At 42.2% G+C, this 18,625-nt stretch overlaps 1 protein-coding gene across 2 annotated transcripts in view; it reads left to right on the forward strand.

Annotated features, from left to right (window-relative positions):
- The window catches only part of CNOT4 (CCR4-NOT transcription complex subunit 4), a 293,416-nt gene extending 275,667 nt beyond the window's left edge, over positions 1-17,749 (forward strand). For both annotated transcript variants that reach the window (XM_072652639.1, XM_072652638.1), the window contains exons 5-13: positions 1,693-1,852; positions 4,060-4,241; positions 7,927-8,047; positions 9,939-10,095; positions 11,413-11,666; positions 14,561-14,725; positions 15,321-15,429; positions 15,598-15,693; positions 17,172-17,749. In XM_072652639.1, the coding sequence (XP_072508740.1) occupies positions 1,693-1,852; positions 4,060-4,241; positions 7,927-8,047; positions 9,939-10,095; positions 11,413-11,666; positions 14,561-14,725; positions 15,321-15,429; positions 15,598-15,693; positions 17,172-17,434 (1,507 nt within the window). In that variant the 3' untranslated portion in view covers positions 17,435-17,749. The remainder of the gene's footprint in view (positions 1-1,692; positions 1,853-4,059; positions 4,242-7,926; positions 8,048-9,938; positions 10,096-11,412; positions 11,667-14,560; positions 14,726-15,320; positions 15,430-15,597; positions 15,694-17,171) is intronic.
- The last annotated feature ends 876 nt before the right edge of the window (positions 17,750-18,625 follow it).

An 18,625-nucleotide genomic window follows, 5' to 3' on the forward strand; every position in this document is an offset into this window, starting at 1 on the left:
TATTCATACAGACTATCTGTGCCCAATCTGTGATAGAGCATTCCAAGCTATTGGTCTGATCAGCCACAGTTGGACACGCTGAAACTTCACTTTATCATGGTGATGTCATTTTGGTCCTCTTCTAGAATGAAAGACAACAACCAACCAACCATATATAATATAACATATATAATATAAATATTATCTCATTTCATCCTCATAACAAGCCTGTAAGTAGGTGCTATCATTTTCCTCATTTTATCTGAGCTTGAATTTGAATTTAGGTATTCTTGACTGCATGCCCAGTTCTCTATCCACTGCACCACCTGCCAACTCTAAAAAGTGATGATACTCCTTGGAATACAAATGCAAATAGATCATTAATGCAACTGTAAGCACCCTGCTGAACTCAGCATGTGGTACTAAATAATTGGGTGTTCCCTTCCTTTTCTTCCTCTCCTTCTCTGAACTCATATTACTAGTGTTGTATCTCAGCTAAACTGCCTCTCAGATTCATAGCTCATTATTGATTTGTTCCACTCTGTAGCTGCTATTCCCATGTGTTTCCACTTCCTTTTCTCCACTGAGCTGTTATTGTCATGTGCTAGAGCTATGTTTAGCTGCTGAAGCTTCTTCCTCAAAGAGAGTATTATCATTTTCAAACTTCTTTTCAGCTCTTTTGTTAGTCAGACCCATAGCCAGCTGTGACAAGCACAGAAAAAGCAATTTCTCAAGATCTTTTTTCCCCCAACGACCCCCTCCTCACTCCACACCTTTCTTTAGGAATTGCCCCATGCTACTTTGATATTTACATCAGGATGAGAAAATGCTTTTCAACTCCATCATGACCCTGGCAGAAGTTTTAACAAGTCTTGAGGTGGCATTTAGCAACTCCGTAGGACAGGGTAGAGTTGGTAACCTTTGTTCTCTTTTGTTATTAGTGTTCCAATTACTTTCTAGGTTCAGGTTGTTATCTCCTTACAATTACAGGTTTATTATTATCCATTATCTCATTTGATCTAGACAACAACAGCTTTGAAGGTAGCTAATGTAACTGTAATTATCCCTACTTAAAAGTAAGGAAATCAAGGCCCAGAAATTAATTAAAAATGAAAAAGAATTAAATGCCTTGTCCAAGGTCATTCTGCTAATAAATGGCAAACTCAGAACTCCAGAAGCAATGGGTAGAAGTTCAGGGACACAGATTTTGAGTAAGTAGAAGGAAAAACTTTCTAATAAATGCAATTGTCCAAAACACAAAAGGACAGAGTTGGAGAGTAGGTTTTTCAAGCACTAGAAATCCTCAATGGAGATTATATGAATGTTTGTTGGAATGTTGTTAAGGGGATTTCTGTTCTTTCACAAGTTGGACTAGATACTTTTTGAGTTCCTTCCAAGTCTGTGATTCTGCTACCTGAACTCAAATCTGTGAGTACAGTGTTTTGTTTTTTTCCCCACTAACTGGGCTTGAGCATTGGGATCAAAGGGACCAGGCTAGAGTGTTTTGAAAAAGAGAATTACAGGAAAATGTAAAAACTTAGCAAGGTGTCTTTCACATAGTAGGTAAGTAACAATTTTTTAGTTGAATTGGGTTGAACGATAATACTAAAACCAATCCTCAAACTAATCTTCATGCCAGCCACAGATGATGTTCCTTCCTAGCTAAATTAGAAAATGTAGTTAAATAACCCCATTGTTATCCTTCTGTTCCAGGTTGCCTATTCTCCAGGGTGGGACCTTTGCCTTTGTGGCCCCATCCTTGGCCATGCTCTCTCTGCCTGCCTGGAAATGCCCTGAGTGGACTCTCAATGCCACACAGGTGAATGTCAGCTCTCCAGAATTCATTGAGGAATGGCAGAAGAGGATCCGAGAGGTAATTCTGAAGAGAAAATACTGAGAGTTGGTCATGGGGATTATTGGTGCTGTTGGTGATGGAAGTGCTAAAAATGAGAATGAGGAAGGGACTGCCAGAGATACCATCAAAGTCAAATGTCATACAAAATACTTTGAAAACTTTTATACTTTTCATCTAAGTAGTTGAAAATTATGGCATACTTGCTCTCAGGTATTCTTCTAGCCAATCCAGAGAGATAAGTAGAAACAGGTGTGAAAATTGGGATTTTGTAGAGAAATATCAGCTTGAAGCTGTATGGCCACATCTAGAGTTAAAGTGGGCATATGTGACACTGAGGCCTGCATGTAAAAATTTGGCAATGCATAGATAGGTGTATCTATTTGTAAGCCATTAACTATGAGCAAAAATAAAAGGTGGGGGGATGGGCAAGAGAAAACCCATTTGCTCTTTCCTCCTTCCAACAAACTTTTAATCTTCTGAAGACTTTCTCTGATGAACAATTAGTCAGTTTAATGGGCTTCCTCCAGCATATCTGAAAGTCAGATGGCTGATCTAAGGCTGGACCAGAGCCCATGACTGAATCTGATCTGGTATTGGTGGCTAGACTGAGATGTGAATATGGAGAAATTTTCTTTTACAGTTTTATCCTCAGTAGTTTGTGTTCTGCTATATTCTCTAACACAAGAGTAGGTTGGGATTGAGAATTGGACTTGGTTTGGGCCTAGGATTTAGGTTTGTAGGAACATGGACTGATCCTAACTTGTAACAGAGTTACTTGTAACAGTGGTAGACTCCTACTCTGATGGCATGGAAAGGAGAAACTTGCTTCTCTGGTTGCTTCCTGATTGCCTTCCCTTATCTGCAGTCTGGATGCCTGGGTTCCTGTAAGTCATTAGGTCGTATAGGATAGAGACTATGTTTGGTGGAGTATTTTAAATTCCAGGTTCTTAAGTAAAATTTTGCAAATCTCTTTTTGCTGACTATTCCAAAAAATGCTAACCATTCACCTTATGAGGGCCCAAATACTGCCAGGGACTTTTGGAGAGCAGCTGTATTTAGGCTGATGGCTTTTGTATATCTGTAACTGAGATGGGTATATGTCTAATGAGAGGCACTGTGGAAGAGTAGATAGAGAGTTGGACTAGAAATCAGGAGGATCTGTGTTCAAGTCTTCCCCATGACATATTTACTGTGTGACCTCCTAGGTAAGTGATTTAACCTCCAAGAGCTCTAGACAATATTCTAAGACTATAAACTGCAGAGATGGTACCTTCCTGCACTGAAAGAGGGCGTTTCTTCATTGAAGAGTTCCCCATACCAATGAAATTGCAGATTTAGCCCCTATGTATATGTCTGCTACAGAAACAAGGCACATTGTGTACCTTCAAGTAGTAGTAGTTTCTGAAGTTGATAATGGTGTAAGTTCCTTCCCTTTGACTCTTTAACTGGGCCAGGGAAAGGTAAAAACTTAGCACAGTGTCTTGCCCATAGTAGGTACTTAGCAATTTTTTGGTTGAATTGGATTGAATGATAGTCCTAATAGCTGACACATATCACATTTTAAAGTTTGCAAAGTGCTATACACAAAATTTATAAAACAGTCCTACGAGGTAGGTGGTAGAGATAGCATTACAACAACTGTATTTTGCAAATGAGAAAAGCCAGGTGTACAGGTATTAATTAAACGAAGTATTAAGAAAATGTCAGAGGTAAGATTTGAACCCAGAAGCTGCAGCCTCCAAATCCAGTTGTTCTATTGACTATACTAGACCTCCCCTCCATTGAACCACATTGAACTTTGCCGTTGCTTAGGTATCATGGTGTCTCTCTAAGAAGTTAGAATCCTGACTGCTCAGAGATCGTGTAACTAGACTTGTTCATTATAATCAAGTAGACAAACTGCACCACCAATGAAAGATGGCCATGCACCTACCCTCCACCAGATCAAGAAATTCTGTCTTCTCATGTCCACCTTTTACGTATCTGGACTCAGCAGAGTTGCTCATATTCATTTAAATTAAGCTACATTGTCTCTTCCTGGTGGTGTCCTTCCACTAGTTCTTTAAATTTCAGCATTGTACCACCTAAATCCCAAGACTTCCAAGATCTAGATATTGTTGATTTATTGGCTTAAGAAGTGGAGTTTGTAGTGGGGATTGGGGTTCTAAAACATTCAGTCTTGACATTGGTTCAAGAAATATAAAAGTATAGCTCTTCTCTTTCAGTTACAAGGTGCCATCATGGTGGCTTCCTGTGTCCAGATCATTGTGGGATTCTCTGGCCTCATTGGCTTCCTGATGCGCTTCATTGGCCCCCTGACCATTGCCCCAACCATCTCTCTTGTGGCCTTGCCACTCTTTGACTCTGCAGGGAGTGATGCTGGGATCCACTGGGGCATTTCTGCCATGTAAGTGTTCCATGGAGAAACCAGCTCCTTTGGGGATGAGTTTGGAATCCCATCTACTGAAAAAATCACCTTGTGGTCAGTAGTCACTGTAGTTCATTAATGCTCTGCCTTACACTAAAAATGGATGGAATTTCAAAGTTGGAAAGGAATGTAGTGGTCAATCTAGTTCAACTTATACCTGAAAAAGAATCCCCTCTCTGCAGCATACCTGATAAGGCTCCCTGGACTTTGCTTGAAGATCATGAATGAAGAGGGGCAGGGAGGGAAGTCCACTCCCTCCCAAGGCAGCCCATTTCCACTTTTGTACAATACTAATCGTTAGAAAACTTTCCTTTAGGTCAATCCTAAATTGGTCTTTGCAACTTCTTCCCCTTTGCTTTTAGTTCCACCCTCTGGGGCGAAGTAGATTATGTTTAATCTCTCTTCCCATGGGAGTGCTTTAAATAGCCTCGATTCTGACATATACGCCAAGGAGAATAATAGCCACGTTGTCCTTCAGGAGCCAGGTTGACACTGCTTACCTGTAGCCAGGAACACATATCCTGAGTGACTTTGCCATTAGTGGAGAAGACATTGAAGAGGCCATGACCACATACTCTCTCATATCTCTCTTGTCACAGAGGTCTTCACTCATAGAACATCTGGTCAGAGGTAGGGGTACAGCTCATGGCAAGCAATAACCATTATGGACAGCAGGTTCATTGACCTTGGTCTCATTAGCACCCGGTTATGACCAATAGAGCTAACTACTGTTAGTAACGTACATCCCCCATTATCTCCTTCTTCACTCCAGTCTCTGATGAAGAGATGGCCCTTCTATTTGTGAAGGCCAGTCTCTCTCTCTCTCTCTCTCTCTCTCTCTCTCTCTCTCTCTCTCTCTCTCTCTCTCTCTCTCTCTCTCTCTCTCTGTGTGTGTATATGCATATGCCCTGTATGCACTTATTTCCCTCTTCTATAGCATTTTGTCCCCACCATCATCTTTATCTTCTAATTTTCCAGCCCTCACTGTTTGCTAGTTTCTTCCCTGCTGCCTGTGAACAAGTCCAATTCTCCTTCATCTTTAAAAAACCCCAAACCTCTCAATTGATTCTACCACCCCCATCCTGTATATCTTCTATCCTTCTCAGCTAAACTTCATGAAAAAGTCATCTGTACTTGGTCCATCCCCTTCCTGTCCTCTCATTCTCTTCTAAACCTCTTGGCTTCTCAGTTTCTCATGCAATAGAAACTGCTCTTCAGAGTTAGCAGAGATCTCTTTACTGCCAAATCTAATAGCATTTTCTCAATCTGCATCCTCCCTGACCTCCCTAGCATTAGACACTGTTGAACATCTTTTCCTCCTGTGTACTCTCTCCCCTGGGTTTTTGTGATAGTTGATTGCTGATCTCCTTAGTTGATCTGTATCCATGCCATGCCTACTAGCTATGGATATACTCCAAAGCTCTGTCCTGGGCCCTCTTTTCTCTCAGTGGTCTCTCCCTTAGTGATCTCATCCATTCCAATAAGTTAAATTGCTATTTCTAAGCAAATGATTCCTAGATTTATATATTTAGCCCTAGTTTCTCTTCTGAGGTCTAGTCCCAAATTATCAACTGCCATTAGACATTTAAAAGTGGGTATTCCAAGGGCCAGCTGGGTGGTACAGTGGATAGAGCACTGGTCCTGGAATGAAGAGGATCTGAGTTCAAATCTGGCCTCAGACACTTGACACTTGCTAGCTGTATGACCCTGGGAAAGTCATTTAACCTCAATTGCCTCACCAAAAAAAAAGGTGAGTATACCATAGGCATGTCAGACTCAATATCTCTAAAACAGAATTCATTATTCCCTACCCTTACCCCTACACACATCCCATTGCCCCATCTTCCATATTTATCTGTTTTTGTCAATGGCCCCACTATCCTTCCCTGTCACCCAGGCTCAGAACAGCAGGATCATCCTCAGCTCCTCACTCTTGCTTAGCCCACAAATCCAGGTATTGTCAGATCTTGTCATTTCTACCATCACAAAGTCTCTTTTGTACAACTATAACCTTAGCACACATCCTCATCACCTCATTCCTGGACTGCTAATTGGACTTGCTGCCTCAAGTCTCTCCCCAATCCACCAAAGCACCTACATGCACTTACTAGGTATCTGCTGTGTGCTTTAGAGAGAAATAGAATCGAAGAAACAAAACCTCCTTATTTCCACACAGCTGCCAAAGAGATTTTCCTAAAGTGTAGTCTGACCTTATTACCCCTTTCCTACTCAATAAACTTCAGTGTTTCTCCAGTATCAATTATAACTGTAATTGTAACTCTAATATCAAATATAATCTTCCAATATGGCATTTAAAATTCTTTGCAATGTCTCCCTTGCTTCTCTTTCATGTTTTCTTGGTACATGACTACTCTCAATGTCCTCTGTGGTTCTGCTGTATTGGCCTAATTGCAGTTGCACACAAGGGGCTAAATCTCCCACCTCCCTGCCTTTGCACTCATTTTCCCTATGCCTGAAGTGTTCTCCCTCCTAACCTTTGCTCTTTTAATCCCTGGCTTCCTTTCTCAAAGTCTTATCCATTCATTTAACTACCAGTGCCTTCCCCTCTGCAACTGTCTTCAATCAATTCTGCACATATCTTCTATGTACAGGCTAATGCATATGTTGTCTCCCCAATTAGAATTTAGAGTGCAGAAAATTTTTTTTCATTTTCTTTCCTCCTCCAGCAAGTGCTTGATCAATGTTAGATGATTTATTAATATTACTCTTCACAGGATTTTCAGATTAGGGCTGGGTGGGAACTTAAGGGTCCTTGAGGATCTAACCCTCTCATTTTACATAAAAGGAAACTGAGTCCTAGAAGAGTCACATAGGTAGGAAATAGGAGAATTGGAATTAGAATCCAGGTTTTCTGACTCCACATCTACTGCTGAGAGGGTTTCATTGAGGAGAGGGTCCCTGAGTTGGGCCATGAATGAAAGGAGGAGTTTTAGCATATGGAGATGAGCAAGATAAGAATGTATTCCAGCTCTGACAAATAGCACAAAAATGAGAGAGAACTGGGGATGAAGAATAGTCGATTTGAGCAGGGTGTAGAGGACCTGAAGTCAGAAACAGGCACTGAACCTATGATTTCTCTGGTGTATGGAAATCCTGCCAAAGGTCATTCCTTCCACCAGTGAAGGTTGGCACCTTCTCTACAATTTACAGTCTTAAAGAATTGCTGAGAGCTTTGAGAGCAATTGAGAGGTTAAGTGACTTATCTAGGGTCACAAAGCCAGTAGGCAGAATTTGACCCCAGATTTTCCTGGCTCTGAGGCCACCTCTCCATAGGAATTAAAGCAGTGTGAAATTGAAGTGAAAAGGGCACTTGGAGCCAGACTATAGGGGGCCTAGTTAGCTACCAGGGTCAGCACTTTTTGTTTTATTTGGTAGATAATGGGGAGCCAGTGAAGGTTTTTGAGTAGAGGAATGACATGGTCAGGGCAATGCTTGAGGAAGATTACTCAGGCAGTAGTATTAGGGATAAATTGGAAAGGACAGAAATCACTTAGGAGGTTAAACCAATAGTCTAGATGGGAAGAACGAGGGGGTTATAGTGAAAGAGGAAAGGAAGCAGCTGCAAGAGTGGACATCCTTAGGAAGATCTGAAATCTGTTCATGATAAACAACAGGAGCCTAAGTTTATTTCTTTCTATTTCAGGACCATTTTCTTCATCGTACTGTTTTCTCAATACCTGAAAAACATCCCTGTGCCAGTACCAGTTTATGGGCAAGTCAAGAAATGCCATGTTTCTAAGCTCTACCTTTTCCAGATCTTCCCAGTAAGCCATATTTTTGAGTTCTTAAAAAAAAAATTGTTGGTATTTTATGTTCTGATGTCCTTGTCATTGCCAATTATGCTCCATCCCTTTTCCTACACAGTGTTGACCTGAAAACTTGGTTAAAGAAAAGGCAACAGGCTAAATGCATACATTTTATGATTTAATTAATTAATTGATCAATTCCCTATTAAAGACAACAGTAACATAATGCATTATGGAGCCAGAAATGTTCTGGCTACCCAGTGCAGAAATCTTCTGGCTGATATACATTTTGCTGTGAGAAAGGAACTCTCCTACTTGAACAAATCATAAATTTAGTAAGACAAGACAATTAACAAAGTAATGTTGGTCAGGCCTTGCGATTCCAGGCTGGGTGAACATATGTCTCGGTGACAAGTAAGGAAATCCCACCACTAGTGAGTGGCAGGCTTCCCGCCCTAAACAGATAACTGACATAGGAAAGGGTAAACAAAGTTCAATAGAAATTATGACCTAAGATGTCTATATTTTCTTTACCATTAATATGCCATAACATAGTATGTGTCTACAGATAATAAGATATAAGGGAAAGTCCCATTATTCAAGATAGTGTCCTAGGTTAAAGGTCTCCTAAGGAATGTAGAGTCAGCCTTGGCTGGCTTTATTGATATAGGAAGAGGCACCCTCTGAGTTTGCTTCAGAGAGAACAAAGAGATTATTCCAAAATTTTATATTAAACATTATCAACAGTGAACCTTCCCCTAGAACAAGGAAGAAAAAAGAACCCAGTTAATCTAAAGAGAAGCTAGGTAGTGCAGTAGATAGAGCACTGGGCATGGAGTCAGGGAGACCTAAGTTCAAATGCAGCCTCAGACACTTACTAGCTGGGTGACCCTGGGCAAGTCACTTAACCCTGTTTGCCTCAGTTTTCTCATCTGTAAAATGAGCTGGAGAAGGAAATGGCAAACTTCTCTAGTATCTTTGCTGAGAAAACCTTCATTGGGGTCATAAAGTGTTGCACACAACTGAACAACACCACCACTGAAATCTAAACTAACACTGCAAACCTAAACCAACATCTCATATCAATAATCCCTTACCTTCTCAAGGAAAGTGGAAAAATGCGGCTCTTTATCTTTCCTTAGGGCCCAAGCTTGGCCATTATAGTTACATAGCTTTCAACATCCTTTTATTATTCTTTTTATTCTATGCAGCTGCAGACATTTTAGTATTTTCTTGGTTCTGCTTAATTTCCTCTTAAGCTCCTGATCGTTTTAGCAACTCTTTTCTCCCCCTTAAGAAAAGGCTCTTGGGAGTTCACTCTCAGCTTTTTTCTCTGGCTCCTCTTAATCACAGAGCCATGGAATTTGAAAGTTGGAAGGAATTCCAGAAGCAATCTATCTAGGCCACAGCTTTTTGGCCTGGACTGCAAAAATTTGTTTTTAAAAATATTTTGATATATGTCAAAATGGGCTCCTTTGTAATTCAATGTGTTTTATTTTATGCACCTAAAGACGTCATTCTGGGATGGGGTCTGTAGGTTTCACCAGAGTGCCAGAGGAAACCAAGGCTTCAGAATTAGGTGAGGTGTTCAAGGTCACATAGCTAAGAAGGGGGCAAAGCTCCAGGCTAGGGCCCAAGACTTCTTCCTCCTAGTCTGTTGTCCTTTCTCCTTTCTATCACTGCCTCTCCCTTCTACGGATTTTGTCTCTAGCCAATCTCTATTCTATTTCTGTTCTTTGTCTTTTATATTCTTCTTTGCACAATGACAGATTCCCACTAGTGCAGAATCACTTCAGGCTCCAGTGTAGTTGGTTAGCCCCTACTTTCTCCCTTTCTGGGAGGCAGGCAGCTCAGGGCTAGGATGAGGGGAGTGTGTAACAGCATGATCAAGCTGCTTCTCTCTGGGCAGGTGCTGTTGGCTCTTTCCATTTCTTGGATCATCTGCTATGTGCTTACTGTCACCAACGTCTTCCCCTCGGCCTCTTCAGCATACGGGTATTTGGCCCGTACAGACACCAAAGGCGACGTTCTGTCCCAGGCCCCTTGGTTCCGCATCCCTTATCCAGGTATGGGCAGTTGCTCCTGTTCCTGCCGAGTGGAAATCCTCAGGTGTGAGGAGAAACAGCATTGAAGGACAATGTCCTGGGGTAATGGAATGGGCCTTCCTGGCCTTCCCCCACTTCCCCAAGAGCCAGTGACTCCCCAGGGCAGTGTCTGGCTGGATGTCACTGTGTCCCCAAATGCCATTTTGATATCATCTGGCCTTAGAAATATGAGGCCAGATGGGACAATAAGGGGACAGGGTGGAATATGAGGGTAGGCACATACCAGAGGTAGGTGTGGTAGGGGGGAGTGGAGTAAGGGCTCTTCCTGAGAATTCTGAGAAGGCCCAGTGAGTCCTAAAAGACTCCAGACCAAACCAGAGTCCAGATTCCCTTTAGAGTGAATTTGACACTGGATTTCTTTGGAAACCGAGTCCTTTGTGAGTAACTGTTGTCTCCAAGGTAGCAATTCCTTAGACTGGGACTCACAGGATTTCAGTTCAAGGCTCCAGGCATACCCCACTGTTGAGTCTATACTTACCTTACTTACTCAGAATCAGACAAACCTTGGGGGTGTAAGAGACTAAATGGGAAGGGAAGAAGGAAAGATAATCCTCTCTATATCTCAGTTCCCTCTGTACCCCTGGGAGGTAAAAATGGAGTAGCACTGCTTAGAACTAGGACTCTTAACTCCTTGATTTGGCCAGTTCTGAAGAAATAAGGTCAATTGGGTCAATTCTGCCATAGCCCTGGGTCCTTGTTGAGTTTGTGAAGGAGAGTTCCTAACTGCTAAGAGATCTGGTCAGGGATTTATAGTTTATGACAGGAAGGACAATCCCAGGTAAGAACTTCTCAGATGCTATTTCTCAGTTCCTAAATACCCCAAGGCTGTCCCGAGAAGGGCCTGACTTCTGGTGCTTTCTGTCACTACTGAGCTCTGATGACTGGCCAGCTGCTTTCCCCTCCAATAACTAGGAGGATTATGATAAGACATATTCTAAAGGCCCTGTTGAGTTGAAGGTTGCTTATCCAATAGAGTGTTTGTGGAAGATTTTTAATTTTTCCAGGAAATGCCCATAATCTCATTTTATTCTTATGCCCCAGGTATTATTATGCCATTGTGTAGCTCGGATGTCTGTTGGGCCTCAGACCTACATGTCTTACTCCAAGTCCTCATATCTTATATTCACTTTGTATTGGTTTAACCTAGATTCACAAACACATGCCTCCCCCAGACAATCAGATTTTCCAGAGCCTGGAAGTGGAGGGAAGATGGAGAGATGAGTCTGATGTGGGGTTAATGTCCCCTAAATTAATTGCTTGTCTGTATTTAATTCCTAGGGCAATGGGGAGTTCCAACCATCAGCTTGGCTGGAGTGTTTGGCATCATTGCTGGGGTGATCTCCTCCATGGTGGAATCAGTGGGAGATTATCATGCCTGTGCCCGGCTCGTAGGAGCCCCACCCCCTCCAAAACATGCCATCAATCGGGGTATTGGTATTGAGGGAATTGGCTGCCTCCTAGCAGGAGCGTGGGGGACTGGAAATGGGACTACCTCCTACAGTGAGAATATTGGTGCACTGGGCATCACCAGGGTAAGGTTATGGGGGTTGCCACATCTGCCAGTGTTTGACCAACTAAACCGAAGTTCTGACACAGAAAGCAGTTGATTCTTACTGATGAATCATAGGATTACAGATTTTAGACACTCAACTTAACCTTAGAGGCCATCTAATCTAATCTTCTCATTTTAAAGGCAGGTGCACTGAGAGCCACAGAGTAGGGAAAGGGACAAGAATGTATTACTTGCCTACTATGTGCCAGGCATTATGTTATCCGCTTTACAAATATTATTTTTTTTGCTCTCTAAAACAATCCTAGGAGATAAATACTATTATCATCCCTATTTTACAGTTGAGGAAAGTGAGGCAGACAGAGGTTAAGTGACTTAACCAGGGTCACATAGCTAGTAAGTGTCTGAGGCCAGAGTTGACCTCAGCTCTACTTGACTTCAGGCTCAACACACTATCCATTGTGTCACCTAGCAGTGTCTGGGATTAGGTGATTTGCCCAAGGTTGCACAAATATTAAGGGGAAGATTTGTTGTGGTTGTTGCTCAGTGATTTTTCAGGTGTGCTTGACCCTTTGGAGTTTTCTTGGCATCTCCTTCTCCAGCTCATTTGACAGATGAATAAACTGAGGCAAACAAGTGATTTGCTTGAGGTCACACAGCTAGTAAGTGCCTGAGGTTGGATTTGAACTTAGGTTGTCCTGACTCCAGGCCCTGGTGTTCTATTCAATGCCCCCACTAAGGGCCAGAACCAGGGTTCAAATCCTGGGTTTTTTACTTCAGATTCAGATAATAGCATGTTACCTCCTGTCATATTATGGTCTTTAAAAAGAAAGTTTTGATTTTGGTAACCATACTGGTGACTCATTGCAGCCCATTTAAAGGAGAAAGGAGAAAGAAAGAGAAGATGACCCGGTGGTCTTAGTGTTACCCAGAATGAACATATGCAATTCTTCAATGCCAGATGAATAAAGAAGATCAGATGACTCTCTCAGGATCAATCATCTAGCATTTATTAAACACCTACTGTATACCAAACACTGTACTAAACTTTGGGAACATAAAAATAAGTAGAGAGAAAGCTACCCTTCAAGGACCGTACATCCTAATGGACAGGACAGCACATAAAAAGAAACTGTGAAGGGGTAGGGAGACAAAGGCACCAGAGGAGATGGTAGAGAAATCCTGAGTGTGGAGTGGAAAACAATGAAATACTGTTGGCCTGGGATCTGAGCTATGCAAATCAGAGGGGGAGGGTGCTGCCAATATGCCCATTCCAGGGCTGGGGCATCATGGAGGAAGTCCTGAGTATGGTCTGGAGGGGAATGATAACCCTCATTGGCTAATGGAGATCTAAAATCCTATCATTAGCAGGAAACTAGCATGATTGTAAATATTGACAACAGGTCTACTGCTTAATGTGGCGTCTATGAATTCCTCAGTGAATCGGGTTTAAAGCTTTGTCTTTGAGCAATAAATCTAGGCAGGAAACCCAAAGGAAAAAAGGCAGCTTCTAGCCATGGCAGTGTACCTTCCCTGGGTAGAGCACCCCAGGCAAGGGTGGAGAGGAGAGGAGAGGAGCTGCTACTCACTCACAGGCTGTGTTTATCCTTGGTTCTCGAAGAGCACCACGACATCAAGATGATGACATGACTTGCAGTTGACTTTGATTTGAGTGAGGGAGGGCTGGTATATGGTTCCCTTTTCTCTTTCTTTGATATCATGTGAGTATGGACCCAGGAGTGGTATTACTGAGTCAAAGGGTATACAGATAGTTCTTAATCTCATCCTCTCTAATCTCTGGGAGTTTACCACTTCAACAATCCATATTCACTCTCTGTCTCTGTCTCTTTCTGTGTGTGTGTGTGTGTGTGTGTGTGTGTGTGTGTGTGTCTCTTTTTGTCTCTGTCTCTTTCTCTTTCTGTGTCTACCTCTGTCTCTGTACCTCTCTCTACATGTGTCTCTCTATGTCTCCCTCTCTCTTTTTTCTTAATATCTGTCTCTTTCAGTCTGTCTGTGTCCCTGTGTGTATGTCTCTCTGTCTCTGTCTCTTTCTCCTTCTGTCTCTATTTCTCTGTTTCTCATTCTCTGTCTCTCTCCTTCTGTCTCTGTCTGTTTGTCCTTAAAGACAATGTTGTAGAGTACAACTACCACACTCTTTGACTGGTCACTGCCCTTGGAAATCTTAGCACAACATAGAACGTGAGTATACAAAGGAATACTCAGTTTTTGCCCTTGAGGAGCTTATGGTCTAATTGGAAAGACTAGTTAGATGGCTACATATGTAGGAAGATAATAGATATAGACACAGGCATAGGCATAGATATAGTTATAAACATATAAAGAAATATAGATAGGTATAGGTACATACATGCACATACGTAATACATTAGAAAACCCTTACAAACCTGTATTTGAAGAAATGTAAGATCATGTAGTTAACAGTATGCATATGTTATGAGAGAACGTGGAGCACAGGACTAATCCTAGGGAGATCAAATTAACCCAGGGAGCCTTTTTAATGTGGTGCCAATCATTAACAAGTATTCATTTGGTACAATTATGTGCCAGGTATTGTGCTAGGCACTAGGGATATAATCTCAAAGACAGGAACAATCTTTATTCACAGAGATTATGTTTTGAGATGACAGAGAGAAAAGATACAAATGGACAGGGAATTGGAGCTCAGAGTTTATTCCAGCATCCTTTCCAATTCTCTTCCTTGGAGGCAGAATGGGGTGGTGATTTAGGTTTATGTGGGCTTCATCTCCATATTGCTTTAGTAGAGTTGTTCTAGTAGAAAGACCCACCCCAGACCCACCCCACCCCACCCCAACAGAAGCCCTTTGGGTGTTCTGTATCCTCACAGGGTAGCTGATCCTCAGTTCTCCTGTTTCTTGCCTTTACCTTTGACTGTAGGTGGGGAGCAGGAGGGTGATCATTTTTGCTGGCTGTGTGCTGCTCCTGATGGGCATCTTTGGGAAGATTGGGGCTGCATTTGCCACCATTCCAAGCCCTGTCATTGGGGGTATGTTCCTAGTAATGTTTGGAGTCATCGCAGCAGTGGGAATTTCTAATCTACAGGTAAAGAAAGGCATCTTTTCAGTTCAATTTAACATTTCATAGCAAGGCACTAAGTCTTGACCTTAAGATAGTCTGCTTTTAAAGAATTACAGAAACATTTTGCCTCTTGAAATACATTTTTTGGAATCTGGATTATGAATGATAGAACTGGGGTTAGGAGGAAGTTCTCCTGACTGTAAACCACAATGCCACATTTTTCAAGTGACAGTGGCCAAATCTGGAATTTCCCTGTGGGGGAAAAATGGCTTAGATTAAACAAAACGAAAACAATGGTAAAATAAATAATGACTTTTCACTCTCTTCAGTCAGTCAACTTCTAATATACCCAGGAAGATTAACTGAACAATTATGCTTCCAGAGTACCCAAGCAGGAACTTAGCATGATGGCATGATAAACAGTGTTCTCCACCCCTTCCTCATTTGCCATCCCCATCTTGTGTTTAGTTATTCCACTTGGCTTCTAATTTGCAGAGAGGAGGGTACCTGATTTTCCCAGGTTCTCCCCTCACCCCTCTACATCCCAAGTAATTGCTGCCAGTTTTGAGGAGGAGACTCTCCCTTGATGGTAAGAGGACTGGATTCCTTCTCCTTGCAGTATGTGGACATGAACTCTTCCAGGAACATCTTTGTCTTTGGCTTCTCCATCTACTGTGGGCTGACCATTCCTAACTGGGTGAACAAGAATCCAGAACAAATCCAGACAGGTGAGGATCTGCTGAGTCCATAGATGACCAAGTTTCTCTCTCCCTAATATTGTAACCTGATGGGTATGGTGAGGATTAGGGCTCAGAGAGGTCTGGGTTGTTGGACTCCATCCTGTGGAAGGTCCATAGTTCCTCTCTCTCATTCTTGTCCTCTTGTGACCACTGTAGGAATTATCCAGTTGGATCAAGTCATCCAGGTTCTGCTCACCACTGGCATGTTTGTGGGTGGATTCCTGGGCTTTGTACTTGACAACACTATTCCAGGTAATGTTGCTTTATCACCACTTCTGTCTAACAGCATGTCTGGAAAACTTGTCAGAAGATAGGTTCTTCTTCTTGTTTGTCCTTTGTTTTCCAAGAGGACCATGACATCAGGAAGGGGATGTCATGACTTGCAAATGAATTGAATTTAAGTGAGGTAAGACTGTACAAAGTCACCAGCCTCACCTGCTCCTCCAGAGCCATGTGGGTCCAGTGGCAAGACAGAGATCAGGACAACTGGTGATGACCCTGGATGAAGTGAGAGGCCTTGGCCTTTTTAAGCTAAGGTTTTTCCCAGGTCTAAATCTGTCTGAGACAATGCCCATTCAATGATTAAGGCTAGGTAAAAAATGAGGTAAAAAAATGGCCTCTTTTACCTAGTCAAAAAAAATCCATCTGGGAGATGAAGACCCTTAGAGTTTCTGGTCAAAACAGAAATAATTGTTAATTGCACTCTTAGCCTTGAGAATCCAGTGATCAAGTAAGGCTTGGACTGGGACCTATTGTTGGGCAATCAATGAGAGCCAGAATGATTTGAGGTTAAGGAATAAAAAAGAAATCTAGTCTGTAAATCCCAAGATATAATGCTAAGTTTCAGCACAGTACCCACAGGTAAGGGTATGATTCCCTATGTAGTTGAAGGGAGGGAGATGATCCTCAGAGGATAGGTATACGCCCACAGGACCCGTATCCTGGTCTGCATTACCCATAGTGAGCAAACATCGACTGAAGCTTGTGCTCTGTATTGAGGGCAGAAGAGGTAGAAATGAAGAGAAAAGACATATGACACCAGCTCTATAAAAATTGTACTATCTAGCTAAGGAGATGACTCACATGTAGTTGAGTAAAATAAGCACCCAGCTACCTTCTCAGGACAAACCAAGAATGTAAGTGCTGAAGGGGTACCAAGATAGGAATACATGATCCAATGCAGTCAGTTGTTTTTGGCTTCCTGGACAATTTTATGGTGGGAAGAGGGCTAAATTACATGGCGTAGAGCAAGGAAGAAGCTCCATGAAACAAGAGGAAGAGTGTATACAGAAGCACAGAATGGTGAAATAGCTGGTTTGCTATAGAAGTAAGAGAGAATGGGCTCCAGTCCCATCCCTGCCATTAGCTAGGAGGGCAACCTTGGAAAAGTAACTGCCTTTCTTTGAGTCTTGGTTTTCCCATCTGGGTGAAGTGAAGGGGTCAGGCCAAATTATCTTTAAAGTATTTTCCAGCTGTAAATATCTGTGATTTCAAACAACTCTTAGTCCCACTTGAAGGTCATAAGATCATAGTACTAGAACTGCAAGGGTCTTCATCTAGTTCAGCCCTGTCATATTGCAGAATAGGAAACTGAGGCCATCTAGTACATCTTCTTTACAGGGCTCTCCCAACTGGATCTATCCCAAAGAATGGAATTCCCTACCATTACCACAAATGCTATAGCTCCATAGGGCTTGGCCCATTTTTGACTTCTTATTCCCTCTTACTAGGAAGTCAGGAAGAAAGAGGACTCATAGCATGGAACCAAATACATGAGGACTCAGAGGACACCCTGAATGTCTCAGAGGTCTACAACTTCCCTTTTGGGATTGGCACCAGATTCTGTGCTGCTTCTTGGCTCTGGCGTATCCCCTTTTGGCCCAAGCCAGAACATGGAGGGAAAGTAATGAGAAGGGAGCATGACCTTAATGAGGAGAATGGTCAGATTTCAATGGAAGTGAGAGAGAAGTTGGATGTTGAAGTGAAACTGTAAAGAGATACTTCTTCCCCCCTTCAGAGACATCCCAGAAGATACAGGTTTGATAGGCCTCCATCCTTCAGATGGACACCTTATAGCACTTTCTTCTCTGGTGGGGCTAAATAGATGTTCAACTGTAATCATCAGCCATCTTCAAACTAGTTATTAATTCACCCATGCACAAATCACCCTTTTTCTATGCCCCATTTCCCACCTATAGTATAAATTTGATACGTGTATCCTGAAATCTACAAAGCATTAACTTTATTATTGGCAAGTTTTGGAATGGGGAAGGGGGGATGTGATGGGATTAAAACTGTAATATTGAAATTGTCTGTTTTTCTTTATTAAAGCCAAGAGATCTCTTTTCCCAAGGGGTGGTGCTGAGGGGGTACGATCTGATTTGAATAGGGCCCTGGACTTTTCCCAGTATCCTGACTAATGTGGAAGGAGCAATAGCTGTCATATAAGTTGTTTGTTTGTCTGTTTTTAGTAAAAGGAATGAAAACCATCCTGATGACTTAATTGGTTCAAAGGACTAAGATGCAGGCCACTGATGTAGCTTCTTGGTGGCTTAAGTAAAAAAGCCAGCTCACCAGAGGCAGGAATTGTTCTCCCTCAGGCTTGACAGTCATGGCAGCATGGCCAACACAGACAGAAGGAGACTGAAATGGAATCAACACTGTATCCTTGCTGAGTATCCTTTCCATGGTATGGCTAAGTACCCCTCCTTTTGTTAAATGGTCCACAAGTGTCTAGTTTCATTCTAGTTCCAAACCTGAAGCATAAACCCAGCCTGAGCCAGGTTCAGATATCAGCCCCTAATTTCCTACCTTCTAGCTTTTTGCTGCAACAACTTGTCTCTCCCTAGAAGATAAAGAGAACTAAAAAGGTAGCCTGTGATTCCATAGTGGGGTGTAAGTCAGCTCTTGGGAATATTCTCACCAGTGCCCATGTTCCATCTGAAATTCAGGTACCCCAGGTCCTTGATAGCTATGCCTCCCTTCATTTGAATTCAATGGATATTTATTAAATCCCTACTATGCCCGAGAAATGGTGCTCATTGTTGGGGATGCAAAGGTAGAAATGATAAAGAACACGCTGCGGTCTCATGGAAGGTGGAATTGAGTAACATAAATCACCGTGACAAAGAGAAATAAATGTGGAAGGAAAGGTCTGAGTAAAGTACTGTGAAAAATTTGAAGA

The sequence above is a fragment of the Notamacropus eugenii genome, chromosome 3 (assembly GCF_028372415.1).
Source record: "Notamacropus eugenii isolate mMacEug1 chromosome 3, mMacEug1.pri_v2, whole genome shotgun sequence".
NCBI lineage: Eukaryota > Metazoa > Chordata > Mammalia > Diprotodontia > Macropodidae > Notamacropus > Notamacropus eugenii.